Source organism: Fusarium flagelliforme, assembly GCF_020744385.1.
Source record: "Fusarium flagelliforme strain FIESC 12 MPI-CAGE-AA-0113 chromosome Unknown B0J16scaffold_7, whole genome shotgun sequence".
Lineage (NCBI taxonomy): Eukaryota > Fungi > Ascomycota > Sordariomycetes > Hypocreales > Nectriaceae > Fusarium > Fusarium flagelliforme.
In genome coordinates, this window is record NW_025763509.1 from 2,894,407 (window position 1) to 2,917,300 (window position 22,894).

Genomic DNA, 22,894 nt, shown 5'->3' on the forward strand with positions numbered 1-22,894 from the left:
CGAACAGAACAGGGACTACACTAGAGTTATCAGTAAGTGGGGGAGCCTGCCGCATCTAGTCTGTTCTGGGTCACTTTCAACAAACTTACGATGATGGATTCCTGACGGTGGACTATATTGTCCCACTTCCCCAGATTTGCGCCCCAAACCTCGAGGCAGCAGCGGTACTTTTAAGTACTTCATTCGCTCGGCCGGAAATTGCTTACGCGCCCATAAGACGGCCAAATTCTGACAAAACGTCTGCTTATGAGGTAGAGCGTTGTACCGCGAAGACCCCACCCGAGACTTTATAAAGAGGAATGTTGTTTTGGAGCGGAAGGTGGAAGTGCTTAATACTGTACTGTAGAGGAGTATTATCGTAGGCATACAGCAGTACTATAGAACTCAGGCACAGTGAGGTTCAATTGGGGTGACCTTCATCGATAGACGCGCAGAAGAAAAAACGGCCCATCTTGGCCACAGGATTCTGCTTTCTACGTATATTTGCAGAAAAAGCACGCTGAATAAACAATCAATGATGGAAACTTATCGCGCTGCCAATAGTGGGCTTTCCTGTAAGCCGTCCAACGTCTTGCATTGGCGGTTGATCCTAACATACGATGGTTTCTAAAGTCCTTTTACGATGCCTCCCAGGTCTAGCGAGCATAGATTTGGAAGTGCTTTGACGATTTTATAGAATTGATTGTCCTGATATTGAAGTCTCACAGGAACTAGATAACCTTACAAGTCAATTCGTCTTTTTGCAAGTTATCCTCGGCTGTTTCATGACAACCAGGATGTTTGATTCATTTCACTGCTTCAGAAACCTTCCGTTAGAGCTACAAACAGAGATTTGGAACTCCGCAGTCCGTCCTGCAAAGGCAGGTGTGCAAATCTTCAGCTTGACCAGCCAACATAGAAGTCAATCACATGAAGGCGGCGCTTCAGAAACCCCTTGGGCCGATACCTACTACCTCACCGGTCCTAAGTGGGCCTTTGGCCCCAAGTCCAGTCAATTCAGTGCCATTGACGAAACCACAGCTTCATGGACTAAAAACAATCCTTCGACGTATCTGATCGATTCGGGTCTCTGGAATGCCTGCAGACAGTCACGCCGTGCCATGAGAGATATACTCGGCCCGGCCGAGCCCATAGCTGTCCGCATGATTGTCAGATGGGGCCATTCGAATGGTGAGATCAGAGACCCAAACAACTCAACCAACTCAACGGACGACCTATATTGAGTGAATTGGCTTAGTAATCGCCAACCTCTCGTTGAGTTGATCAATTGAACGCCTTCGTTGAATGGATTGACGTTGAGTTGGTGGGAGGGAGCGATCATGTGACTTTCATACTTTATGAATATTCTCACTTTATGAATATTGTGTAAATAGCTTAAGTCAGAGTTCTCATTAGGAATCTCTTTCTCTCCTCGTAAACAGTCATTTTACCCAAGTCGCACTCGACCTCGTTCGTGCTCTTGTCCCGTCCCAGTTGGCCTAATTCACGAGATATTCGCAACATGCCCCACCAACTATTCCCACCCTTTCTCCTCTTCTGCCAGCTCTCTCGCTCGGCCGAGAAATGACGCCATTGACTCTCTTGCGCCCGCCTCGCTTCTGGCGCTGCTCTCGACCTTGATTTGCGTGGGAACGAACAGAGGATCCAGGTCGTCGATTATCTTGGCTTGTATCCACGAACGCAGCACTAGACACATCCCGATTATGTCGACTTCAAGGCGGCTGCGCAGGGGAGTCACCAATCGACCTGCGGCAGAAAAGAGCCTCTCGCACTCGGCTGACATCGGCTGGATCGTGAGGAAATCAAGAGCCATTCGAGAGAGGCGGGGATATTGAGCTCGGTTATCCTGCCAATATGCGATGGGGTCCCGAATATCGGTGTCTGTTGGAACCCAGCTTTGTTGCCACGCCTCGTACTCGTCCCTCGGGAACTCAGGAGTCGCAGAAGACCTCATCCTCGCTGGCGTGGTCGTAGGCGTCGATAACCGGCTTGATGGCTCGTATCGTGACTGTTCGCAGTATTCCTCGAAGGCATTTTGGTACTTCCTTCGCCGTTTAGCAACGGGCTCATTTCCTGGGCTCAATACCACCTCGAGGTTGCGATATTCGGTCTCCCATACCTCCTGAACCATCTCTTTCGCAGTTGCGATCCAATCCGGATGTTTTCCCCAGTGTTCTTCGAACCAACCCCATCGATACGCAGGGTGGAGAGCCAACGCCACGTAATATATTGGTGTCTCGTCGAGAATTGTGTAGTACTTGTTGAGCTTCTGCCACCCTAGGTTGATGTTGATCCTGAAGTGTTCGGGATCAGGATAATCCGCCGCGAATGCTTTGTACTCCTCCAGTTTTGCCATTAGGAATTCGAAGCCTTGGATGACATCCCAGATATTTCCGTACGAGCCGACCCACCCTCTCTTCCGTTTGCGTTGAATACCGTCTCCCTCAAGGGTTTTGACGGTGACCTCGTAGAATCCAAGAATCGTGGCGAGGTGTTCGAGGACGTCCCAATCCTTGTTTGAAAGCTGATTTTCGGATAGGCAAATTCGCGGTTGAACAGCCGACCTCCTCATCAGGCCCGTCCTTTTCGACCTATTGTCCTGCTCCCAAGCCTGTTTGTGTTTAAGAATCATCACATCGAGGTAAGGACGGAGTTTGATCGCGCGGCGGATCATGTAGAGCTGGGACAGCCATCTGGTATCGTTATCGACGACGATGTTCAGAGGCTTCCTCGCTCGAACTCTCGGATCGATAGATTGGTCCATATCAGCCTGCTGAACACCTCGAAGAAGGTAACTCAGCACATCAGATCTGTCGATGTCAACAACGAGGTTGTGGAGCTTCCCGACTGGCCCTCTCCTCCTCCAAAGATCGTGTTCAGTTTCAGATAACGCTGCTGCGCCGGAAAGCTGATTCTCAAATGCCTCTGGATTGGAGCCAAAAAGCAATGCTTTGGCAGAGAGGTTGAGTATGTGGCCAAAGCATCGACCTCTGCGCTTGCGTCCATCGAAGCCCAACTCTCCTCCGATCACAGCCATTGCTGAATCGTTGTTTTCGGCGTTATCAAGCGTGAAATACCCGATCTTATTCTTTATACCATATGAATCGATAATCTCGAGGACTTCTGCTGCAATATTTGTGCCAGAATGGCGGGTAGAGACCTCGGGTACTCCAAGGACGATTTTGCGGGGCTTGTTTTTCTCGTCTTGGAAGAAGCACATAATTCCATATAACGCGTGCCGATTTCCGGACCTCCAGCCATCAAAAGAGACGTGAATTAGGCCGGGAGAGCTCTGGAGGACCTCCATAACCTTCGTCTTGTGCTGTTCGTATGATGCCACGATTTTCCTGCGAATAGAGGTTGCGGAAAGATTGGCGTCACAGAGCTTCACGCAAGGGTTCAGATATGCGAAAATCTTCCTGAGCTTGTCGTGTTCTGCCGTTTCGAACGAGAGGTTGGCCTCCACGATCCATTCCATTAGAAGTCGTTGGAAATGCTTCTTGTCGAAGTTCTTGATGAAGCCATTCGCAATTGCTTGTTCTCTAGGCTTATTGGTATCAAGCTTCATCAGCTCGGCGATGGATGACTGTCCCTTGGCCTTCCGGCCCTCTGCTCTTAGCTGCGAGGCTGATTTCGTCTTCCCTTCAGGCGCACAAATCCTGTGATCGTCATAGAGGTGGTTTAGGGTATTTTGGATGCCCGTTGATGTGAAGGTCTTTGGCTTAAGAGTGTTCTTGCGGATGCAAATTTTGCAAACCCACTTCCTGTCGTTGCCTTTCTGGATATCGTACCCATACTCCCAGGCCCAGGAATTAGTATCTCTAACCCTTTGAGACCACGTGAACCCGGGGAAATGGCGCCAAAGAGATTCTTCATATTGTCGCTCTTTGGTAGTGGAATCTGGCGAGGTGGACTTAGAACGTCGCGCTGGCGAGAATGGCGTGAAAGCTGTAGAAGGCGCTGGAGACGACCTAAAACTTCCATCATCGTCAACAGCAGTAATGGCGTCAGAATCTGACAAAATACTCATCCTGAACTAGTTACACAATGCAATCGGTGTAGCTGTTGAAATCGATGTGGAAGTTGGAAGCAGAATTGAGGGCAGAACAGAGGCTAAAAGGAGGTGGCGGCCAGGGAAATTAGGTGATCTGCCATACGTACAAGCCACACATAGCCTTAGTTACGGGTCGCTGTTAGGATTTATACCAATCCGCAGTTACAGTCACTAACGGTGGCTAGTAGACCCACTTTATATCAACGAAATCAACGAGATCCATCAATTTCAAGGTAATATTGAGTTGGGCAGCTTACTAATAAAGTCCTCCATTGAGTTGGTTGAGTTGGCCGTTGATCAACGAGTTGATCAACGAGTTGATTACGTTGAGTTGTTTGGGTCTCTGGGTGTTACAACCTCCGACAGTTACGTTACCGGTACTCCGCATTTGTTCACCAATCAGGCTATGTCTTAAGAAAGGTATCGGCGCGTACCGTAAGCCAAGAAGAGTTCAGGCTCAAGTCTTATCAATTTTTACGATACAACTCATAGCTCACGGGTAAGTTTGGCTAACCATCGCAAACTCCAGTACGCAAATCCGACTTCGGGTTCAAAGACACCAGCAAATCTTTCGGTCAAACCAAACTACGATCTCTTCTTTAGGGTTCTAAATAGCATTGCAGGCCAAGTTTCATTCAATTTCGATTAACATTGCAGTCATGGCATGTCGTGTAATATTGCGAAGATTGGACTCTTGACAAGCGAACAGACCAGCTCAACCTAGGTATTATTCACAGACGATTTGGGTCAAATCGTGCACCAAAATGGGGTTGCGGGGTAATAAAGGTGGCTTAAATAGTTAATATTAACCCCATCTTAACCTTAGGTTTAAGATGTAACCTTAAATGAAGCTTCCTGCAGGTTAAGATTGAAGATATATACTGTCTGTATTATTCTACAATCTAAATACTGTCACGGGTCGGGCTCGGGGATATAGATAGACGGGGAACGCGTCGGGCAGGATACTCTCTATTGCTACGGATAGGCACTGCAGGCAGGTCAGGCTCTATTGACAAGACGTAGCTCAAGGAGCTACGTTCAGGATCTGTCTGAAAGTCGGTCTAGAATCTAGCTGATAACGTATCACCACGTGATACCTGTCCACTAGCTGGGTATAGGGTAGCTGGTCTGGTCTTGAGCTGTGACACCTCGAGGACCTTTGGTATGAACAGAAGAGCGAGTGGGAGGGGTTGGTAATGAGGGGAAAGAAGTCAAGCAGCGAGATGCCGCTCTGCCTCAGGGACGAGAACAAACTCGAGGAGAAGGACTGGGCTATTATTTCCTTATTTAACGAGGTCCTTCAACACTTCGAGCACGTCTTGATTACTCTCGAAGGCGACGGTCAGCAGCGCAAGCGGAAGGAAGGATACATTGGGGCATATGGGTGTCCGTGGGATACCCTGCTTGGCTATGAATATCTCCTTGGCAAAATGGAGGTATATAAGGCTGCTGCCCATCGATATCCCGATCCCGAGCACTTCAAGGTTAATATTAACCTCTGTTGGAAAAAGCTTGACAAGTACTACTCGCGGCTTGACGAGACGCCGGTTTATTATGCCGCCATTGCACTTCACCCAGCGTATCGTTGGGGATATTTCGAGGACGTGTGGGCGGACCGCCCAGACTGGATCCAAACTGCAAAGTCCCTTGTAGAAAAACTATACCGGTCTCACTACGAGCCGCGAATTATCTCTCGAGATCGAGAACGCGGCAAGCCCGTCACGAAGAAGCGGCGCATATATCGGAATCCCTTTGACGAGTATCGTGAAGAATCTCGTCAGGCCCCGACTCTATTACAACCACCTTCATCGATGACTACCTTGTTGCAAGCCGAGGACGCGGTTAGCAGTTCTACACATGCTGTTGGCGACGAATACAGCGATTGGTTCCGTGACGTCCACAAGCCCGACCAGAATATCCTAGATCCTATTAACCAGAGACCCAAACAACTCAACGTAATCAACTCGTTGATCAACTCGTTGATCAACGGCCAACTCAACCAACTCAATGGAGGACTTTATTAGTAAGCTGCCCAACTCAATATTACCTTGAAATTGATGGATCTCGTTGATTTCGTTGATATAAAGTGGGTCTACTAGCCACCGTTAGTGACTGTAACTGCGGATTGGTATAAATCCTAACAGCGACCCGTAACTAAGGCTATGTGTGGCTTGTACGTATGGCAGATCACCTAATTTCCCTGGCCGCCACCTCCTTTTAGCCTCTGTTCTGCCCTCAATTCTGCTTCCAACTTCCACATCGATTTCAACAGCTACACCGATTGCATTGTGTAACTAGTTCAGGATGAGTATTTTGTCAGATTCTGACGCCATCACTGCTGTTGACGATGATGGAAGTTTTAGGTCGTCTCCAGCGCCTTCTACAGCTTTCACGCCATTCTCGCCAGCGCGACGTTCTAAGTCCACCTCGCCAGATTCCACTACCAAAGAGCGACAATATGAAGAATCTCTTTGGCGCCATTTCCCCGGGTTCACGTGGTCTCAAAGGGTTAGAGATACTAATTCCTGGGCCTGGGAGTATGGGTACGATATCCAGAAAGGCAACGACAGGAAGTGGGTTTGCAAAATTTGCATCCGCAAGAACACTCTTAAGCCAAAGACCTTCACATCAACGGGCATCCAAAATACCCTAAACCACCTCTATGACGATCACAGGATTTGTGCGCCTGAAGGGAAGACGAAATCAGCCTCGCAGCTAAGAGCAGAGGGCCGGAAGGCCAAGGGACAGTCATCCATCGCCGAGCTGATGAAGCTTGATACCAATAAGCCTAGAGAACAAGCAATTGCGAATGGCTTCATCAAGAACTTCGACAAGAAGCATTTCCAACGACTTCTAATGGAATGGATCGTGGAGGCCAACCTCTCGTTCGAAACGGCAGAACACGACAAGCTCAGGAAGATTTTCGCATATCTGAACCCTTGCGTGAAGCTCTGTGACGCCAATCTTTCCGCAACCTCTATTCGCAGGAAAATCGTGGCATCATACGAACAGCACAAGACGAAGGTTATGGAGGTCCTCCAGAGCTCTCCCGGCCTAATTCACGTCTCTTTTGATGGCTGGAGGTCCGGAAATCGGCACGCGTTATATGGAATTATGTGCTTCTTCCAAGACGAGAAAAACAAGCCCCGCAAAATCGTCCTTGGAGTACCCGAGGTCTCTACCCGCCATTCTGGCACAAATATTGCAGCAGAAGTCCTCGAGATTATCGATTCATATGGTATAAAGAATAAGATCGGGTATTTCACGCTTGATAACGCCGAAAACAACGATTCAGCAATGGCTGTGATCGGAGGAGAGTTGGGCTTCGATGGACGCAAGCGCAGAGGTCGATGCTTTGGCCACATACTCAACCTCTCTGCCAAAGCATTGCTTTTTGGCTCCAATCCAGAGGCATTTGAGAATCAGCTTTCCGGCGCAGCAGCGTTATCTGAAACTGAACACGATCTTTGGAGGAGGAGAGGGCCAGTCGGGAAGCTCCACAACCTCGTTGTTGACATCGACAGATCTGATGTGCTGAGTTACCTTCTTCGAGGTGTTCAGCAGGCTGATATGGACCAATCTATCGATCCGAGAGTTCGAGCGAGGAAGCCTCTGAACATCGTCGTCGATAACGATACCAGATGGCTGTCCCAGCTCTACATGATCCGCCGCGCGATCAAACTCCGTCCTTACCTCGATGTGATGATTCTTAAACACAAACAGGCTTGGGAGCAGGACAATAGGTCGAAAAGGACGGGCCTGATGAGGAGGTCGGCTGTTCAACCGCGAATTTGCCTATCCGAAAATCAGCTTTCAAACAAGGATTGGGACGTCCTCGAACACCTCGCCACGATTCTTGGATTCTACGAGGTCACCGTCAAAACCCTTGAGGGAGACGGTATTCAACGCAAACGGAAGAGAGGGTGGGTCGGCTCGTACGGAAATATCTGGGATGTCATCCAAGGCTTCGAATTCCTAATGGCAAAACTGGAGGAGTACAAAGCATTCGCGGCGGATTATCCTGATCCTGAACACTTCAGGATCAACATCAACCTAGGGTGGCAGAAGCTCAACAAGTACTACACAATTCTCGACGAGACACCAATATATTACGTGGCGTTGGCTCTCCACCCTGCGTATCGATGGGGTTGGTTCGAAGAACACTGGGGAAAACATCCGGATTGGATCGCAACTGCGAAAGAGATGGTTCAGGAGGTATGGGAGACCGAATATCGCAACCTCGAGGTGGTATTGAGCCCAGGAAATGAGCCCGTTGCTAAACGGCGAAGGAAGTACCAAAATGCCTTCGAGGAATACTGCGAACAGTCACGATACGAGCCATCAAGCCGGTTATCGACGCCTACGACCACGCCAGCGAGGATGAGGTCTTCTGCGACTCCTGAGTTCCCGAGGGACGAGTACGAGGCGTGGCAACAAAGCTGGGTTCCAACAGACACCGATATTCGGGACCCCATCGCATATTGGCAGGATAACCAAGCTCAATATCCCCGCCTCTCTCAAATGGCTCTTGATTTCCTCACGATCCAGCCGATGTCAGCCGAGTGCGAGAGGCTCTTTTCTGCCGCAGGTCGATTGGTGACTCCCCTGCGCAGCCGCCTTAAAGTCGACATAATCGGGATATGTCTAGTGCTGCGTTCGTGGATACAAGCCAAGATAATCGACGACCTGGATCCTCTGTTCGTTCCCACGCAAATCAAGGTCGAGAGCAGCGCCAGAAGCGAGGCGGGCGCAAGAGAGTCAATGGCGTCATTTCTCGGCCGAGCGAGAGAGCTGGCAGAAGAGGAGAAAGGGTGGGAATAGTTGGTGGGGCATGTTGCGAATATCTCGTGAATTAGGCCAACTGGGACGGGACAAGAGCACGAACGAGGTCGAGTGCGACTTGGGTAAAATGACTGTTTACGAGGAGAGAAAGAGATTCCTAATGAGAACTCTGACTTAAGCTATTTACACAATATTCATAAAGTGAGAATATTCATAAAGTATGAAAGTCACATGATCGCTCCCTCCCACCAACTCAACGTCAATCCATTCAACGAAGGCGTTCAATTGATCAACTCAACGAGAGGTTGGCGATTACTAAGCCAATTCACTCAATATAGGTCGTCCGTTGAGTTGGTTGAGTTGTTTGGGTCTCTGGCCGACGTGTTCTCAGTGCCACGTAAAGCATATTGATTGTGTTTACCGGCAAGTACCTGAAGGTAGTTATAGAGAGAGGTTGGAAGCGATTCAGGTGTTGCATCCTGCTGCTATTGTCTATCGTGCTATACAGACTCGGCCAGAGGCCGAAGCCCACGAGATTGTCCGCCGCATTCGAGCCGGGACCGATGCCGAGACTATGGCGCATCAACTCAGCACAGCAGATCTCCTTCTTCAAGTTCAGCTGGAACCCGAAACCAGATATCGCTATCAGTTTCTTTACTCAGCCCTGATGCCCTCATACTTACAAACTCCGACGAACCCTTTCTTACACTCCTTGATTTACGAGTGGAATGAGAAAGATGAGGCCGGCAAAATCAGTGTCCCGCCGCTGTCGGAATCTGAAAGGAAGAATAAAGCCCAGTACTTGAGGCCAATTCACGCAGCCTCTATTGTCGACCCTAGAATGGATGAGATTGTTCCTTCCAAGTGGACTTCCGTTAACGCTGATGACGACTTGATGAGAACACTCATACGTGCCTACTTTATTTACGAATACGACTGGTTTACCTTTTTTTCATAAGGACTACTTCCTGGACGATATGCTGGCTGGGTCTAGCACCTTTTGTTCTCCACTTCTTGTCAACGCTATCCTAGCGGTCGGATGTGTAAGTCGTCATGAATCTCGTGAGAGTTTACAAATCCCCTGGCTTCTCCTAAAATATATACTTACCGGTCTCGTCGCCAGCACTGCCAGAATTACCTCTCACAACCAGCAGAGTTCTGGAACCCAAATAGCCTTGGTTGTAAATTTCTTGCCGAGGCCAAAAGGCTATGGGCAGTCGAAGAATCCCGTGAGAGAAGCCTAACAACTCTACAAGCTGCTCTCATCATGAATACTATCGTAAACATGTTCGGTATAGATAAACTGGCGTCAGCATATCTAGTCCAGGCAATCGATATTGCTCATGAGTTGGGGCTGTTCGAGCCGACAACATATATAATGCACAAGAAGTTACGCCACTCCTATGACCTTACGGCTTGGTCACTCTTTCATTGGCAGTGGTATGAATCATGAACCCTAGCATCGCCAATGCAGTGCTTGCAGTTCGCTAACTGAATGCAGTACGCTGAGTTTTCAGTTCCAGACAGCGCCTCTGTTGCGAACTCCACCCCAAAGTCCGTTGCCCGATCCCGACCTCAATCCCGACTGGTATAGCGAAATTTGGCTCAAATACCCGTCGACTTCGGTATTAGTTCCAATGCAGTACCGTTATACTTTCAAGGCCAGGGTCGAGTTTAGCCTCGTTCTCAACGCGGCCATGCTCCAGGATTACACGAGTGAAAGTGACATTCAAGTAGTTCGAAGCGGGGCAGGACGAATCATTGAGACAGTAGAGAAGCTAGAAGCATGGTACCGCACATTGCCGGGCCCGTTATTGCCGTCAAATATCGTCTTTCCATCGCAGCTCAAGTTACAGTAAGTACCTCGTCTGTCTTGTATGGGGCGGTGATGCACCCTCGTTCTACCAAGAACAAATTAGACTAATAATTAACCAAAGCCTCCATTACTGCTATGTCCTCGTCCAACTTTACGAACTCTTAGCATCATATGGGAATAACGGCTCACCGCCACCTCTGCTTGATCAAGACGAGCTCCAGAAATCTCTTGCTAAGTACAGAGCCTACTTTGAGACCATTCTGCGCATCCACTATCTCCGCCATAGCTTCGAATACGGCAACATGATGCTGACCCGATTTCTCGCCATGCTTGCCTTCCTGGCTCTTACCAAGCTCGATTTCCTCATGGCGTGAGATTCCTCCGAGCCAGAAGTCTCTAGTATGGATGTGGGGGATACAGATCCCAGAGCCGCCAGGGCCACACTACTCATCGCCCAGAAAGGTCTCAGCGATCAAGCGAGGGGTTATTACTTGCCGAAAAGAGTACTTCAAGACGTCCTCAGTCGCATGACGCCTAGCGACGCGAATGTACTACAGAGTTTCATAACTATTCAGCAAGAAGGGCCGGAAGTGATTGAAGAGCGCAAGATACATATGGAGAGTCATTATCCGCCAGATATCATACATATAGCGAACGATCCGGACCGGCAGCAACATGATAATTGGATACGTCGGTTTGCAAAATTGACGGTTCGTGAGGAATCTGGTAGCTCAATCTTGGGCATGATATCCGGGAGTAAGGATGGCTAGGCTAGGTAGAATCAGAAAGATGTCCCAACTCACGACTTTTGACTGAATAAGGTGGTTGTTTTCTGTTGTCTTGTCTGGGCATCATCAATTCCGGTAATGGCTTAAGCATTTGAGTCAACGTTGGGCGGACATCGCCGCTACCTAGCTAAAATGCGGCATTTGACAGAGATTCGGCATAGTCCCTAGACAATGGTGCAAGGAATGGAGTTTGGTTGTCTGCAAACGAAAGAAACTCCGATTGGCTGAATGACTACCAAGGCATGAGATCAGCAGGCCTACTTACGTGTCAGTCGTTGGTATTGGGTTGTTGCGGTCTAGATTCGATCTATTTCAATGGCACAAGTCCCGACTCTTAAGCAAGTTTCGATAGGCACTTCCAACTCAATTAGATCAACCATAAGTTGGAAAAAAAAGATCAAGCAAGACGATCCAGACGCCATTCACATCTACACGGATGGAAGCGGCATCAGGGTGGCGATCAACGCAACGTCAATCAAGAGGTTGTCAACCAGGTTGATGTCAATCAACTCAACCCAACTCAACGGAGCCTATTCTTACTAATCAACCAACTCAATATTATCACGATATTGAGTTGGTTGCGTTGGCAAGGTTGATTAGGTATTGTAGCGATGTTCCCAGAATCTGGTGCCGGGTAGCTCAACACAAGGTGGGTGGGATGTTAGTGTTTGTTAGGAGATACTTCTCACCACATCTAATTATTCTTCAATCTAGGTACCGCAGAGCACTCCTTAACGTGGCATTAGCTCGACACGTCAACGCGTCAGATGCGAATCACGCCATAAGTGATTCGCTCGTCCACCGACTCTTGCATCAGCACCAGTCTGACCTCCTGTTCACGACTTGCTTCTCTGGCGTCTCATTTCTTCGGCTTTAATATGTCCCAAAGTTCGGATTTTGAGACTATGAATTTCGTAGCAGCTTCCCTTTTCACACCGGACCCCTTAACACCGGCTCCATCAACACCCGAGCCGTCCACACCAGCCGAAGCTCGCGCCACTCGACGAGACGAGGATCGATTGTTCCGACACTTCCGTGGCTACACGTGGTCTCAACGAAGCAGAAATACAAAATCATGGGTGTGGGAATACGGCTTCGACATCGAGAAGGACTCGGAGCGGCGATGGGTCTGCAGATTGTGCATTGAAAGGAACAGGCCGAAGCCCGGCAATGTAGTTGCCATTGGCACCCAGAACGCTGAACGGCATCTCTGGGACCACCACAAAATTCAAGACCCCTCCGTAAAACGGTCTGTGCCAGCGTCTCGAAAGAAACCGTCGACAGGATACCAGACGATAACGAAAGCCTTCAACCTCGATCTTAACGCGCCCCGAGAGCAAGCAATTGCAAACCGCCTTATTAAGAGCTTTGACAGGAATGTCTTCCAGCGTCTAGTGGCCGAATGGATCGTCGAGAGCAACCTGTCCTTCCGAGAACCCGAAAATAAGAGGTTGCGGGCCATTTTCGAGTACCTCAACCCTTTCGTCGTGAGCACGGATGCCCATGTCGGTCATGATACGGTTCGCAAGCGTGCCGTTGCCGAGTTTGAAAAACACAAAGGGAAGGTAATCGAGGTATTGAGAAATGCACCTGGGTTGATACACATCTCGTTCGACGGCTGGAGATCGCGGAATAAGCACGCTTTATATGGTGTTGCCTGCTTCTTTCGAAATGAGGATGGCAAGGCCCGCAAGCTCATTCTGGGAGTGCCTGAGCTGACAGTTCGGCACTTCGGGGCTAATATTGGACACGAGATCATCGAAATACTCGAGTCATACGAGATCTCAGAGGAGAAAATTGGGTACTTCATGCTTGACAACGCACAAAACAACGACACTGCAATGGATACCATTGGGGAGAGATTCAAGTTCCATGGCAAGGAACGGCGTGGCCGTTGCTTTGGCCACGTAATCAATCTTGTGGTTAAAGCCATTCTCTTTGGAAAGGATGCCGACGCATTTGAGTCCCGGTTGGGGCATGGAGACCTCTTAGCCACGGCTGAGCAGGAGCTTTGGCGAAAGAGAGGTCCCGTCGGCAAGCTCCATAATCTTGTGGTTGCGATCCACCGATCTGATCTACTCACCACACTTCTCCGAAGTATCCAACGGCTGGAGTTCGATGCATCCGAGGATCCTCGGGTGAGAATTCGGAAGCCCCTCAACGTGGTTGTCGACAACGAAACCCGCTGGCTATCGCAGCTGTACATGATCCGCCGCGCCTTGAAGCTTCGACCTTACCTCGAGACACTAGTCTTGAAGCACAAGCAGGAATGGGAAAGGGACAACACGTCGAAGCGGCCAAAGCGGCTCAAGGCAAGCGCAATCATGCCTGCCATATGTCGAGACGAGAATAAACTCGGCGACAAGGACTGGGCCGTTCTAGAGGCGTTCGGGGATATCCTTCAGAGCTTCGAGGACGCAGTCAAGGCGCTTGAAGGTGACGGGATTCAACGGAAACGCAAGCAGGGATATTTTGAGTCCTATGGCAACGTATGGGAGGTGATCGTGGGATATGAATTCCTGCTGGCTGAATTGGAGAAAGCCAAGGCCATGGTCAATCAATATCCTGAACCCGAGCACTTCAAGGTTAACATTAACCTCGGCTGGAAGAAGCTTGACGAATACTACAACAAGCTGGATGAGACTCCGATATATTACACCTCGCTGGCACTCCACCCCGCTTATCGCTGGGGTTATTTCGAGACGGTGTGGTCTGGACGTCCGGCGTGGATTTCCAAGGCGAAAGATGTGGTACAGTCTGTTTGGGACAGAGGATACAAGACGTTGGAAATTTCTACGGAGGATAATGGCGAACCAGCCGCGAAGCGTCAGCGGACACAGTACTATTCTCCTTTTGAGCGATATAAGGACGAAGCTCGGATACGTCCTTGCGAAGAAATGGACTCTGATAACGCAGAAGACGAATATGCCAGGTGGCAGAAGGATGTGTTACCTACGGATAACGTAATTCGGGATCCGCTCGAGTATTGGCATGCGCAGCGGTTCAAGTACCCTAGGCTGTCGCGAATGGCGGTGGACTTTATGACGGTCCAGCCGATGAGCGCTGAGTGCGAGAGACTATTCTCGGCGACAGGGCGCATGGTGACGCCTCTTCGAAATCAGCTGGAGGCAAGTACCATTGCTATTTGCCAGGTGCTGCGGTCATGGCTGCAGGCAGGCATCGTGGAGGAAGTTGATCCTATGCTGTTGGACAAAGTGGATGATACAATGGGCGAGGACTCCGTGGAGGAGAAGTCGGTAAGCGAATGGCTTAGGGATTTACCAGTGCAGATGCGGGAGGAGGACGCAGGGTGGGAGTAGGCTTGCGTTGGCCGTTAGGTTTCAACCTGGCGGTGAAAGTAGGACTACACGACATGGGGCGCTGGTCAACCATCAATACAACACCAGCCAACTCGATATGGGACCTGGGTTGATCAACTCAACAGAGGAAATGCTTATTAAGCAGTCAACTCACTCAATTGAAGGCTGAGGTTGAGTGGATTGCGTTGATCGCCACCCTGAGCGGCATCGGCGGTTACATCGGAGCTGCCGCAGTTTGCAGCACCACCACCCGGAAAACCCGAAGCGCAAACACAGGTGATGTGAGAACCTCCACCGTCTACGCCGGCGAACTACAAGGCATCAGTCCCACCCTCCAGCTCGCACAGGAAGTCAGGATCCAAGGGAATAATAGAAGAAAGCTTCTGACATGCACCGACAACCAAGCCGCTATTCGACCCACCGCCAGGCCTAAAGGCAAGTCTGGTGCATATTAGGACAGCCAAGGCGGTGAGCTTGCCATCAGGACGGAAGGTATCAGGGCGAGGATACTTCGTTACTATGCAATCAAAGAAAAGCAGAGTACAATTTGTTTTTCTTTGTTTGACACTGATTTTGCAAATAACTATTATTCTCTGGAGACCTTTCTCATAATTTCGTACCAGTAGAGCAGTCCGCGCCAGAAGTCTTGTAGTTTAGTAACACTACAAGTAGAAGTTTTATCCATCCACGCTTTACGTGGTATTCCTAATTTACATGCCCTATTTTTGTATACTTATTCCGATTCTTAGACATCAATCTTGAATATAAACGCCGTTGGTTCGTTTTACTACCCATAGTCGCGAGGACTTAGTGGGCAGTAGCGTGGCGGGTGAATACTGGTGGCGGATATATCGCAGCCTTCGTGAACGGATGGTCATAAAGCCTTGTACCAGCTGAGGCGGCGGCAGTGGTAGTATAAGTGTCCTCAACATTATGTGCGAGGACAGGTGCAGACACTGTTGCTGTCGCCGGACAGAGGCTACAGAGCTCCATCTGAGGTTCGGGCGTGAGACAGTAGAAGGGACTCGAGCATTTACGAGCGCAGCGGGTGAAGTCAATGACAGTCTCTCCGAGACTACAGCGGCAGGCCTTGCACATCCGTTGAGCGATTACGGTATGGCACATGTTGAAGTCGTGAGGAGAGAGTGATGGTATAGTTGTAGTAGAGAGGTAGGTTCTGGACGACGATGAAGGTACAGAGGAAGCTCAGGCAGTAGTAGATAGCCTGGAGGTTTTGAGAAAATCCGGTTAAACGCCTGACTGTGTAGTTTGCAACGGAGAAAACTAAAGCATACAGGGGTACAGTCGCAATGGTTGTTGAGGGAGCTTTAGATGAAAGAGATGTGAAAAGAACAACTGCTTTCTAACCGCCAGATAACAAAGGCGAGCCTCACAAACGGGCTTCCTGTTCTTCTTAACGTTCCGCAAGATGATAAGATGCCGTGCAATTAAGGTTGTCGAGGAGAGAGCACGTAAGAGTGACCACTGGATGATGCAGATGATGTTTTAAGGTTAGCTTCGCGAGAAAGGGAGGGGAAACCTCTCAATATTGATGGATCGGCAATCAGGCCGAGCAGCCGGTTGGAACGGATAATGTCGATAGTCTGACGAATCGGATAATGTTTCCATGATCACTATGACGATATAGTCCTTGGCTTGTGGAATCATTATAACCTCATCTGTATTCTGTGGCCCAGAGCTAGTAAAACATTTTTACTTGCATCCGAAGGAAAAATCCATTTGCTGTGAAACTACAAAGGCTGGCTCTTGGCGTGCAGACATTGCCAAGGCAGTGGATCTTTCCTAGCACTCCTGGAATCCCTCATGTTTCGTGATGCATCTCAACATCGTCAATGACGAAGTACAAACATCAAGCCACAGAGGGACATATGATTAGCCCTTAACTAGGATCCTCAATCTGGTTAATTCTTGCCTTACTTCCATGGCACGTTGGCGTCTTTCCACACCACTAAGGTAGATGCCCACAATGGAACCCAACGGTGAAAAGCATGCCCAGCGTCTCGTTGATCATGATACCCAGCAGCAACCTTTTCGAGACTTCGATTAACACCGTTCCAATCACGTGCAACGGCAGACTTTCCTTCACCCCGGGAAAGCCAAAAGCTAGCCCATGCAGGTACGATAGCTTTTGCATACGAATGAGTTGTTACTTACTTGCATAACGTGCAAGATGTCACACGCGTCAATATTGCCGCGACGCACGAATATCCTAATGGAACAACGGAAATGGGGCTGGGGTTATTGACATCGTCATCAAAGTGTAAGGTCAAACATTCTAATTGAACTCGTTATGTTAACTTGGTAGCTAGGTTCTTCAACAGCATTGCGATTTCTTCGGCATAGTAATTGACTTTCGCATTTTCTTGTCCCGTGGGTTGGAAGAGCTAACTGTCGCCAGAATCGTGACGGTGTGATTTGGCCTACTGACACATTCTGGGGATTCCACTGACTTGGATTCGGAATTCTCCTCTCTTTCGTTGCTGTCTCCATCATTCATGCCAACTCCTCCTATCCAACTTGGTCTTCTTGTCTACCAGACCCGTTCTTTCGACACTATACCAACAGCATCCATAAAGCAAAGCACGGCAGTGATACAGGGACGTAAGATACCGAGGGTCGATTCATCCAATAAAGTTCGAGGATAAGTTTGAGAAGTATGCTGAAGGACGTGACTACCTAACTATCTGGGATGTGAGTGTGCTCATGAAGGGTCAGAGGCTGATTGCTGATCCGATCGGTTGGGGCGGCGCTCTCTTCGCATGTGAGTTTGTGGTGTGTTTGACACGCACAGAAGATGTTGAGGCTGACACTTTTGGACAGGGCTAGCAACTAGGTTAATACTCTGGCCTGAAGATGGTAGAATGAGAAAGGAAGATATTCGCCGTATCTACGACGGCAGCCTCTTTTATGTGATTGCCGCTCGCAGGGAGAACAAATGACTTCTCAGCGGATTTTGCAGAGACTATACCCCCGCTTATAGTAGCGGGACTGGCCCTATTGGTCTAAAGGGGTAGATAAAACTACCGTAAGGCGAGAGCTATAATATCCGCCAGCATATCCCAGTTTCTATCTTGGGTTATCCATACGCAAGCTCAGGGGCTGACGGCTCGATTATATATGTCTATTTCACTCAGTAGAACCAATCAATTTGCGACCCGGTACCCGTGTTCATATTCAAGACCACCGCAGAGAGCTACAAAAAGTCATCGTAATGGGGGGAAAACAGGCGGATTGTGGAAGCTTTTGATATAACCACATTCATTACGTGCCCAGACCCAATACGGCATTATCAGTACGGCACGAATTTCTCGAATTGAAAGTTGTTATGCGTAAAACACAGACCTTTGATCGTCTCGATAGTTACCAGATATTGTTTTTTTTCTTCGGCCGCGACTATTTCTGTGACGTTTTAGCTCCGAACTTTATTAGGTATTGAAAATCGCGGAAACGATCTTGAAGCTCATTCCCTATTATTACTGAAGACACTTATAAACCAATCGGCCCGGAATGAAACGGGCCTTAAATACAATTGATTAATAACTTCTTTGAATCCTTGGTGACTAACTCGACAGTCGAAGCAAAGCCTCAACGTGTGATCTAGGTACGAGTTCAAAAGAATCTACAACTTGACAGCATTCTAATACCTAGCAAGGTAAAACGACCGTAGATAATCGTGAGCGTAACCTATCAGTGGTACCTCAGCAAAGCCTACTGTTAGCCGGTAGCGGACCTCGATGTCCATTTCAATCCGCTGTTCTATGGAAGTATCAGCAACAGCTTTCGGGGTTTTTTTTTATTTGTACTCTACAATGTATACATGCATATGCGAGTCTCTGGACCAGCACACTAAACCGGTGTATCGGTCACTGCTGTCGCCTCATTTGTAATAAAAAATCTCTCTCTAAAACCTGGATTGAGTTTTACTTACTAACATCACGAAATGATTGCTAGATCTTCCTGGTCGCGAGAAGAGAAACCTTGTGTAAAGGAAAACTTAGAGTTCTCACATGGATTGACATCATTTCATTGCAATGATGATCCTTGAGGCAACCCAGAGCCCTCTTGAGCTCTGTCTCTTTGCGACGAATGTGGTACCATTTGCTAATGGTTCGGTAACAATGGCGTTACTTGAATTTTATTTGCGAGCTTATGTGTGAGGAGTATAAAAGTCTCGAGTCACAACTTCTGATATCGATCACCCCCTCATGGCCCAGACTTCCTTACCCACGAATGCAATCTGCCTGCCTACCTGCGTAGGATGCCACTGTGAGGCTTATCATCATGCCTTCCGGCACCTAAGGACGGTCAATACTGCATCGAACGAGAAACACCATATCTGAATAGCGATGGTTTCTTGGATTTCGCACCCGCTGACGCTGAGAACCAACGGAATTGGTCAACTGCACGAAGGTGGTACACCACCGAATGCGTTGTGTTTCTAATTCTAAACATGAACCTCACATCGAATATACCATGGGGAAGCCTGGACTTTATTGCGAACATTTTCGAGTTCCGGAAGAGGCGGCACGTCTTACAATCAGCCCGTTCTTTTCTGGGCTATTGCGAAGGACCTTTCGTCTTTGCGCCTCTATCCAAGATATATGGCTGCGAAAAGTCGTCCACATTGCCTTCTTGACTTATATGACATTTGACTTGCTTTGTACATTCGCTCGGAGATTTGGAAGCGAATTAGTGGGAGACTCGTGACTGGAACCGCAGTCCCAGCTAAGTTAGGCAATTTCCCAGGCGTTCTGGTTGATATCTGGACCCAATTGAAAGGGGAAACTCCATGGCGATGTTCAGTTTGGAAGTATGGGTCGGGTAATCCATTAAGGCCCATTTTTGCAGGTTTTTGCGGAATTAAAGAAGGGCTGGTCACGCGGCCTTGGGTTCTTCTATCTGACCTTATACCCTTTCTCTGCGCCCTTTTCTAGTTCATCATCCTGGCCCTGAAATATGTGGTCTTTCCATCTACACGACCATTTTTCGACAAATCAGAGGATAGAATGTTGGAATTGGGCAGCTGCCTGTGATTGTGGCGATCTTGGGATATACCCAATGTGTCTTGTTCATTATCCACAAGACACAATGCCGCAAGAAACAAGCCAAGTCTGACAAGCAGTTCAAATCTGAGGTTCGGTTGACGATGGCTATGGTTGGGGGGAATACGCTTCGTCATTACAATGTTTTGGTTTTGCTGGAGGGGCCAGCCGGCGTAAGTTCACAAGGCTTTTCTTAATAGCAGTGGCTGACCTCGGAAACAAGGTTCATTGGACACCAATACTCGCGGGCATGTTCCTGTCTACTATATTGATCCTTATATCTGCAGCACATATCAACTATCTTACGGAGACGTACGCACATTTCTCCGCGTCTGTTATGGCGGGTAATACCTTCGCGTGGTCGCTAGGCAGCGCTGCTGGGCCGCCATTTACGGACTTTATGTTCAAAGCACTTGGTGTTGGTTGGGGTGAGACCTGATTGGAGGAGTCGCGACAATCTTAGCCTTCCTTCCTTTCGCTTTCCGTTGACACAGACAGCGAATTCGGAATCGAAGCAAATATGCAGTTCAGAAACCGGACAAAGGCAAGCCGGAGCCAGAGATAAGCTCGTCAGGTGTGTCAGTCACGACAGAGATCTAAGGAATACTGGCCTGGTAGTCACCATGGCTCCTCCAACTTCTTCGATACACGCCGTGCTACCTCCTCGACCTAGACGGAAGACCGAAGCCGAAAGCAGGCCTGCAACAACCGTGAAACTCGCAAGTCATTGAAACCCTGCAGTTCTCGAAGATTTTGTTGGCGCCTCTCGAAGCGATCAAGATAACCCCGGCTTAGATGGGGCCGAAAATGCAAAACCTCTGTTCCAACGTTCAAAAACTTAGTAGTGCAGACGCTTTTGCTCCGACATATGAGGACGAGGAGCAGATCAGACGAATTCAGCAGAGGAAATACGAGCGAAAAACACGTTTCGCGTTAAGTAGTGGGAGGAAGCTAGAAAGCTTAGGTCTGGCGTGGAGGAGATGGAATGAATGAATCGCGACTCATTGAGCTGCTTGGCAAACTTGATTCTCGAAGTCTGTCTGCAATTTTAAGATAAACCTCTTACAACACGCCAATGCTTGAGACTTTTGAGCATAGGCTGGTCCGCGTCACGCATCGGAACGCATCGGAGGAAAGGCTTGCTTTCTGTCAGACTGATCCTGCTTTTTAGTCTGCCCGGACGCATTTCTATCGAGGGCGGGAGAGCACTTACTTCGATTCGACTTCCGTGTCAGCGTGCTTCTGCTGATAACCGAGGTGCCCCGAGTGTTAAGGGGTGGGCTCGGCATCGTTGATACCTACATACTGTCAATATTACCAGACGGCCGATTATGGGCCATTATATGGACTCTATTTTTCTTTCGTCGACGCGTTTCTTGCTTTCGAGTGATCAGCCAACTTCTATCAGATATGCTGCGCGATAAGGTGCCAATGAATTCGAATGACACACACGGCCCGTAACTGCTATCAGGAGATAGCAAGGGCGTAACGGGGAATTTTGGAATTAGCTTACAGAGCAGGTGTAAGGCTATTGATGAACTGAGGAAACAGATGCAAATTCGCCCATTTGAAATATGCTTTCTAGATGTACAACGCGTACTTATGAGGGACTAGAGACTAGAGACTAGAATAGGCCATGAGCTAAGTCGCCGCACTTCAGTAAGACCTATGACCACTGTGGCCTTTTCCCTAAACCCTATCTACACGAATTTCATGTTTCTTTCTGGACACTCTGATTTTCCATGGCCGTCTCCGATCCTTGGGCGTGGGAAGACTGCTGGTGGTGGTACAAATGACAGTTCTTTCCTAATGTGTGTGCTGTTAGGAGTGTCTCGAGTTTTGCACACTCTTGCTGCAGTCGAACTCTTTCAGTATTCAGGGCAGAATTCTGTGATCTTAGACGGTCCTGGATTGTTTCCTCTGAAGGTGAAGATTCAATGGAGTTGCCTTGGCGCGATTGCGGGAGGGTACTCTGAACCGTTTCTTCGGCCATTGCGTGCAGTATGCGATGTGATCGCTGAGACACAAATTTGATCGTTTGCGCTCTCGTCTGAGGTATTTTAGGCCAGGCAATTAGTCGGTTCGCAGCCTTATGCTGCAGCTCTAGTTCTTAAAAGAGAAGGAGCGGTGATCGAGAGTTCAATGCCAAAATGGCTGCGCAAGATATTTGTGTAGGGGACTTAAATTCGATAACGACCACGGAGCCCGCTGGCTAGATAGGACGAAGGGCACTTGAATGGGAACAAAGATACCTTTAGTTCGGTGACAATCCCACAGAAATCTCTGTACTAAGAGCACATGACCCACAGAACCCTGGACCAAGAGCATCCACCCCACTAATTAAACGCTTTTTATAGGGTAAACGACCAGGTAAGTTTCCTCATGACGTTCAGCCAGTTATAAATCGACTGACCTCCGAGATCCTCGAGCCAATCACGCGAGGGAGACATGGATCCTATCTGGGCCCCTCTGTCGGCAAATGCACCAACTTAAAAGACAACGGCAAACATGAATGCCTGAGGCAATGAAGTATCCATGTCGACGGGTATGAGAGGATCCCCCGAGCAAATTGGTAACGCCTCGATTTCACCGCCGGCATCTGATTCCCACCAACGTCTCAAAGAAACCGCCAGCTGCTCCCTGTTCCTAGTTCAGACAGTACTTCTCAATCTCAACCATCCGCCTCATCGTCCACTCCTCTTTCATCTGAGAAGCTACCCAAACGACAAAGGATTGGGACCCAACTCGCATGCAATGGGTGCCGCCGCAGAAAAGTCCGTGTAAGCGAAGCCTCGTCCCATGATCTCCTTTGCTCCCCTTAACCTTGAGTGCCTAGTGCGACGGACAGCGGCCTCAATGCATGTCTTGTCAACAGCGCGGCGAGCAAGAGCCTTGCACCTATGCGAAACCCCGTAGTCATAGCCAGCCGAGAAAAGAAACGGAGCAAATCCTTGAACTGTTCGATCTCTTGAGGGCTGGCTCCGAGAATCAAGCCCTTGACAGCCTGTGCATTCTTCGATCCCATGACGATGTCGACAGCGTTCTGGATATAATAAAAGCGAGTGGAAGCC

At 48.8% G+C, this 22,894-nt stretch overlaps 5 protein-coding genes across 5 annotated transcripts; 4 read left to right on the top strand and 1 right to left on the bottom strand.

Annotated features, from left to right (window-relative positions):
* Positions 1-776: 776 nt before the first annotated feature.
* On the top strand, positions 777-1,262 carry B0J16DRAFT_418496 (uncharacterized protein; the record flags this gene model as incomplete). The annotated part of the gene is made up of 1 exon (XM_046133765.1): positions 777-1,262. One exon carries the CDS (start codon positions 777-779, stop codon positions 1,221-1,223), a length of 447 nt encoding a protein of 148 aa, XP_045979527.1. The 3' UTR covers positions 1,224-1,262.
* An 8,033-nt stretch (positions 1,263-9,295) lies between these two features.
* On the top strand, positions 9,296-9,798 carry B0J16DRAFT_349667 (uncharacterized protein). The gene has a single exon (XM_046128940.1). It carries the CDS (start codon positions 9,411-9,413, stop codon positions 9,792-9,794), a length of 384 nt encoding a protein of 127 aa, XP_045979528.1. The 5' UTR covers positions 9,296-9,410; the 3' UTR covers positions 9,795-9,798.
* B0J16DRAFT_375844 (uncharacterized protein) lies at positions 9,784-11,422 on the top strand (the record flags this gene model as incomplete). The annotated part of the gene is made up of 5 exons (XM_046130729.1): positions 9,784-9,879; positions 9,960-10,276; positions 10,338-10,691; positions 10,774-11,022; positions 11,053-11,422. Exons 1-5 carry the CDS (start codon positions 9,814-9,816, stop codon positions 11,420-11,422), a joined length of 1,356 nt encoding a protein of 451 aa, XP_045979529.1. The 5' UTR covers positions 9,784-9,813.
* Positions 11,423-15,567: 4,145 nt separating this feature from the next.
* Positions 15,568-15,885, bottom strand: B0J16DRAFT_273543 (uncharacterized protein; the record flags this gene model as incomplete). The annotated part of the gene is made up of 1 exon (XM_046123647.1): positions 15,568-15,885. The coding sequence occupies one exon, from the start codon at positions 15,883-15,885 to the stop codon at positions 15,568-15,570; it is 318 nt and encodes a 105-aa protein (XP_045979530.1).
* A 6,411-nt stretch (positions 15,886-22,296) lies between these two features.
* B0J16DRAFT_187778 (uncharacterized protein) lies at positions 22,297-22,894 on the top strand. The gene is made up of 2 exons (XM_046122737.1): positions 22,297-22,603; positions 22,660-22,894. The coding sequence occupies exons 1-2, from the start codon at positions 22,359-22,361 to the stop codon at positions 22,793-22,795; spliced, it is 381 nt and encodes a 126-aa protein (XP_045979531.1). The 5' UTR covers positions 22,297-22,358; the 3' UTR covers positions 22,796-22,894.

Bases quoted from the DNA above. Each gene is read 5' to 3' on its own strand.
- B0J16DRAFT_349667 (XM_046128940.1), top strand. From the start codon at position 9,411: ATGGCGCATCAACTCAGCACAGCAGATCTCCTTCTTCAAGTTCAGCTG.
- B0J16DRAFT_187778 (XM_046122737.1), top strand. From the start codon at position 22,359: ATGTCGACGGGTATGAGAGGATCCCCCGAGCAAATTGGTAACGCCTCG. The intron at 22,604-22,659 runs GTAAGCGAAGCC...TTGAGTGCCTAG, and splicing joins GCCGCCGCAGAAAAGTCCGT to TGCGACGGACAGCGGCCTCA.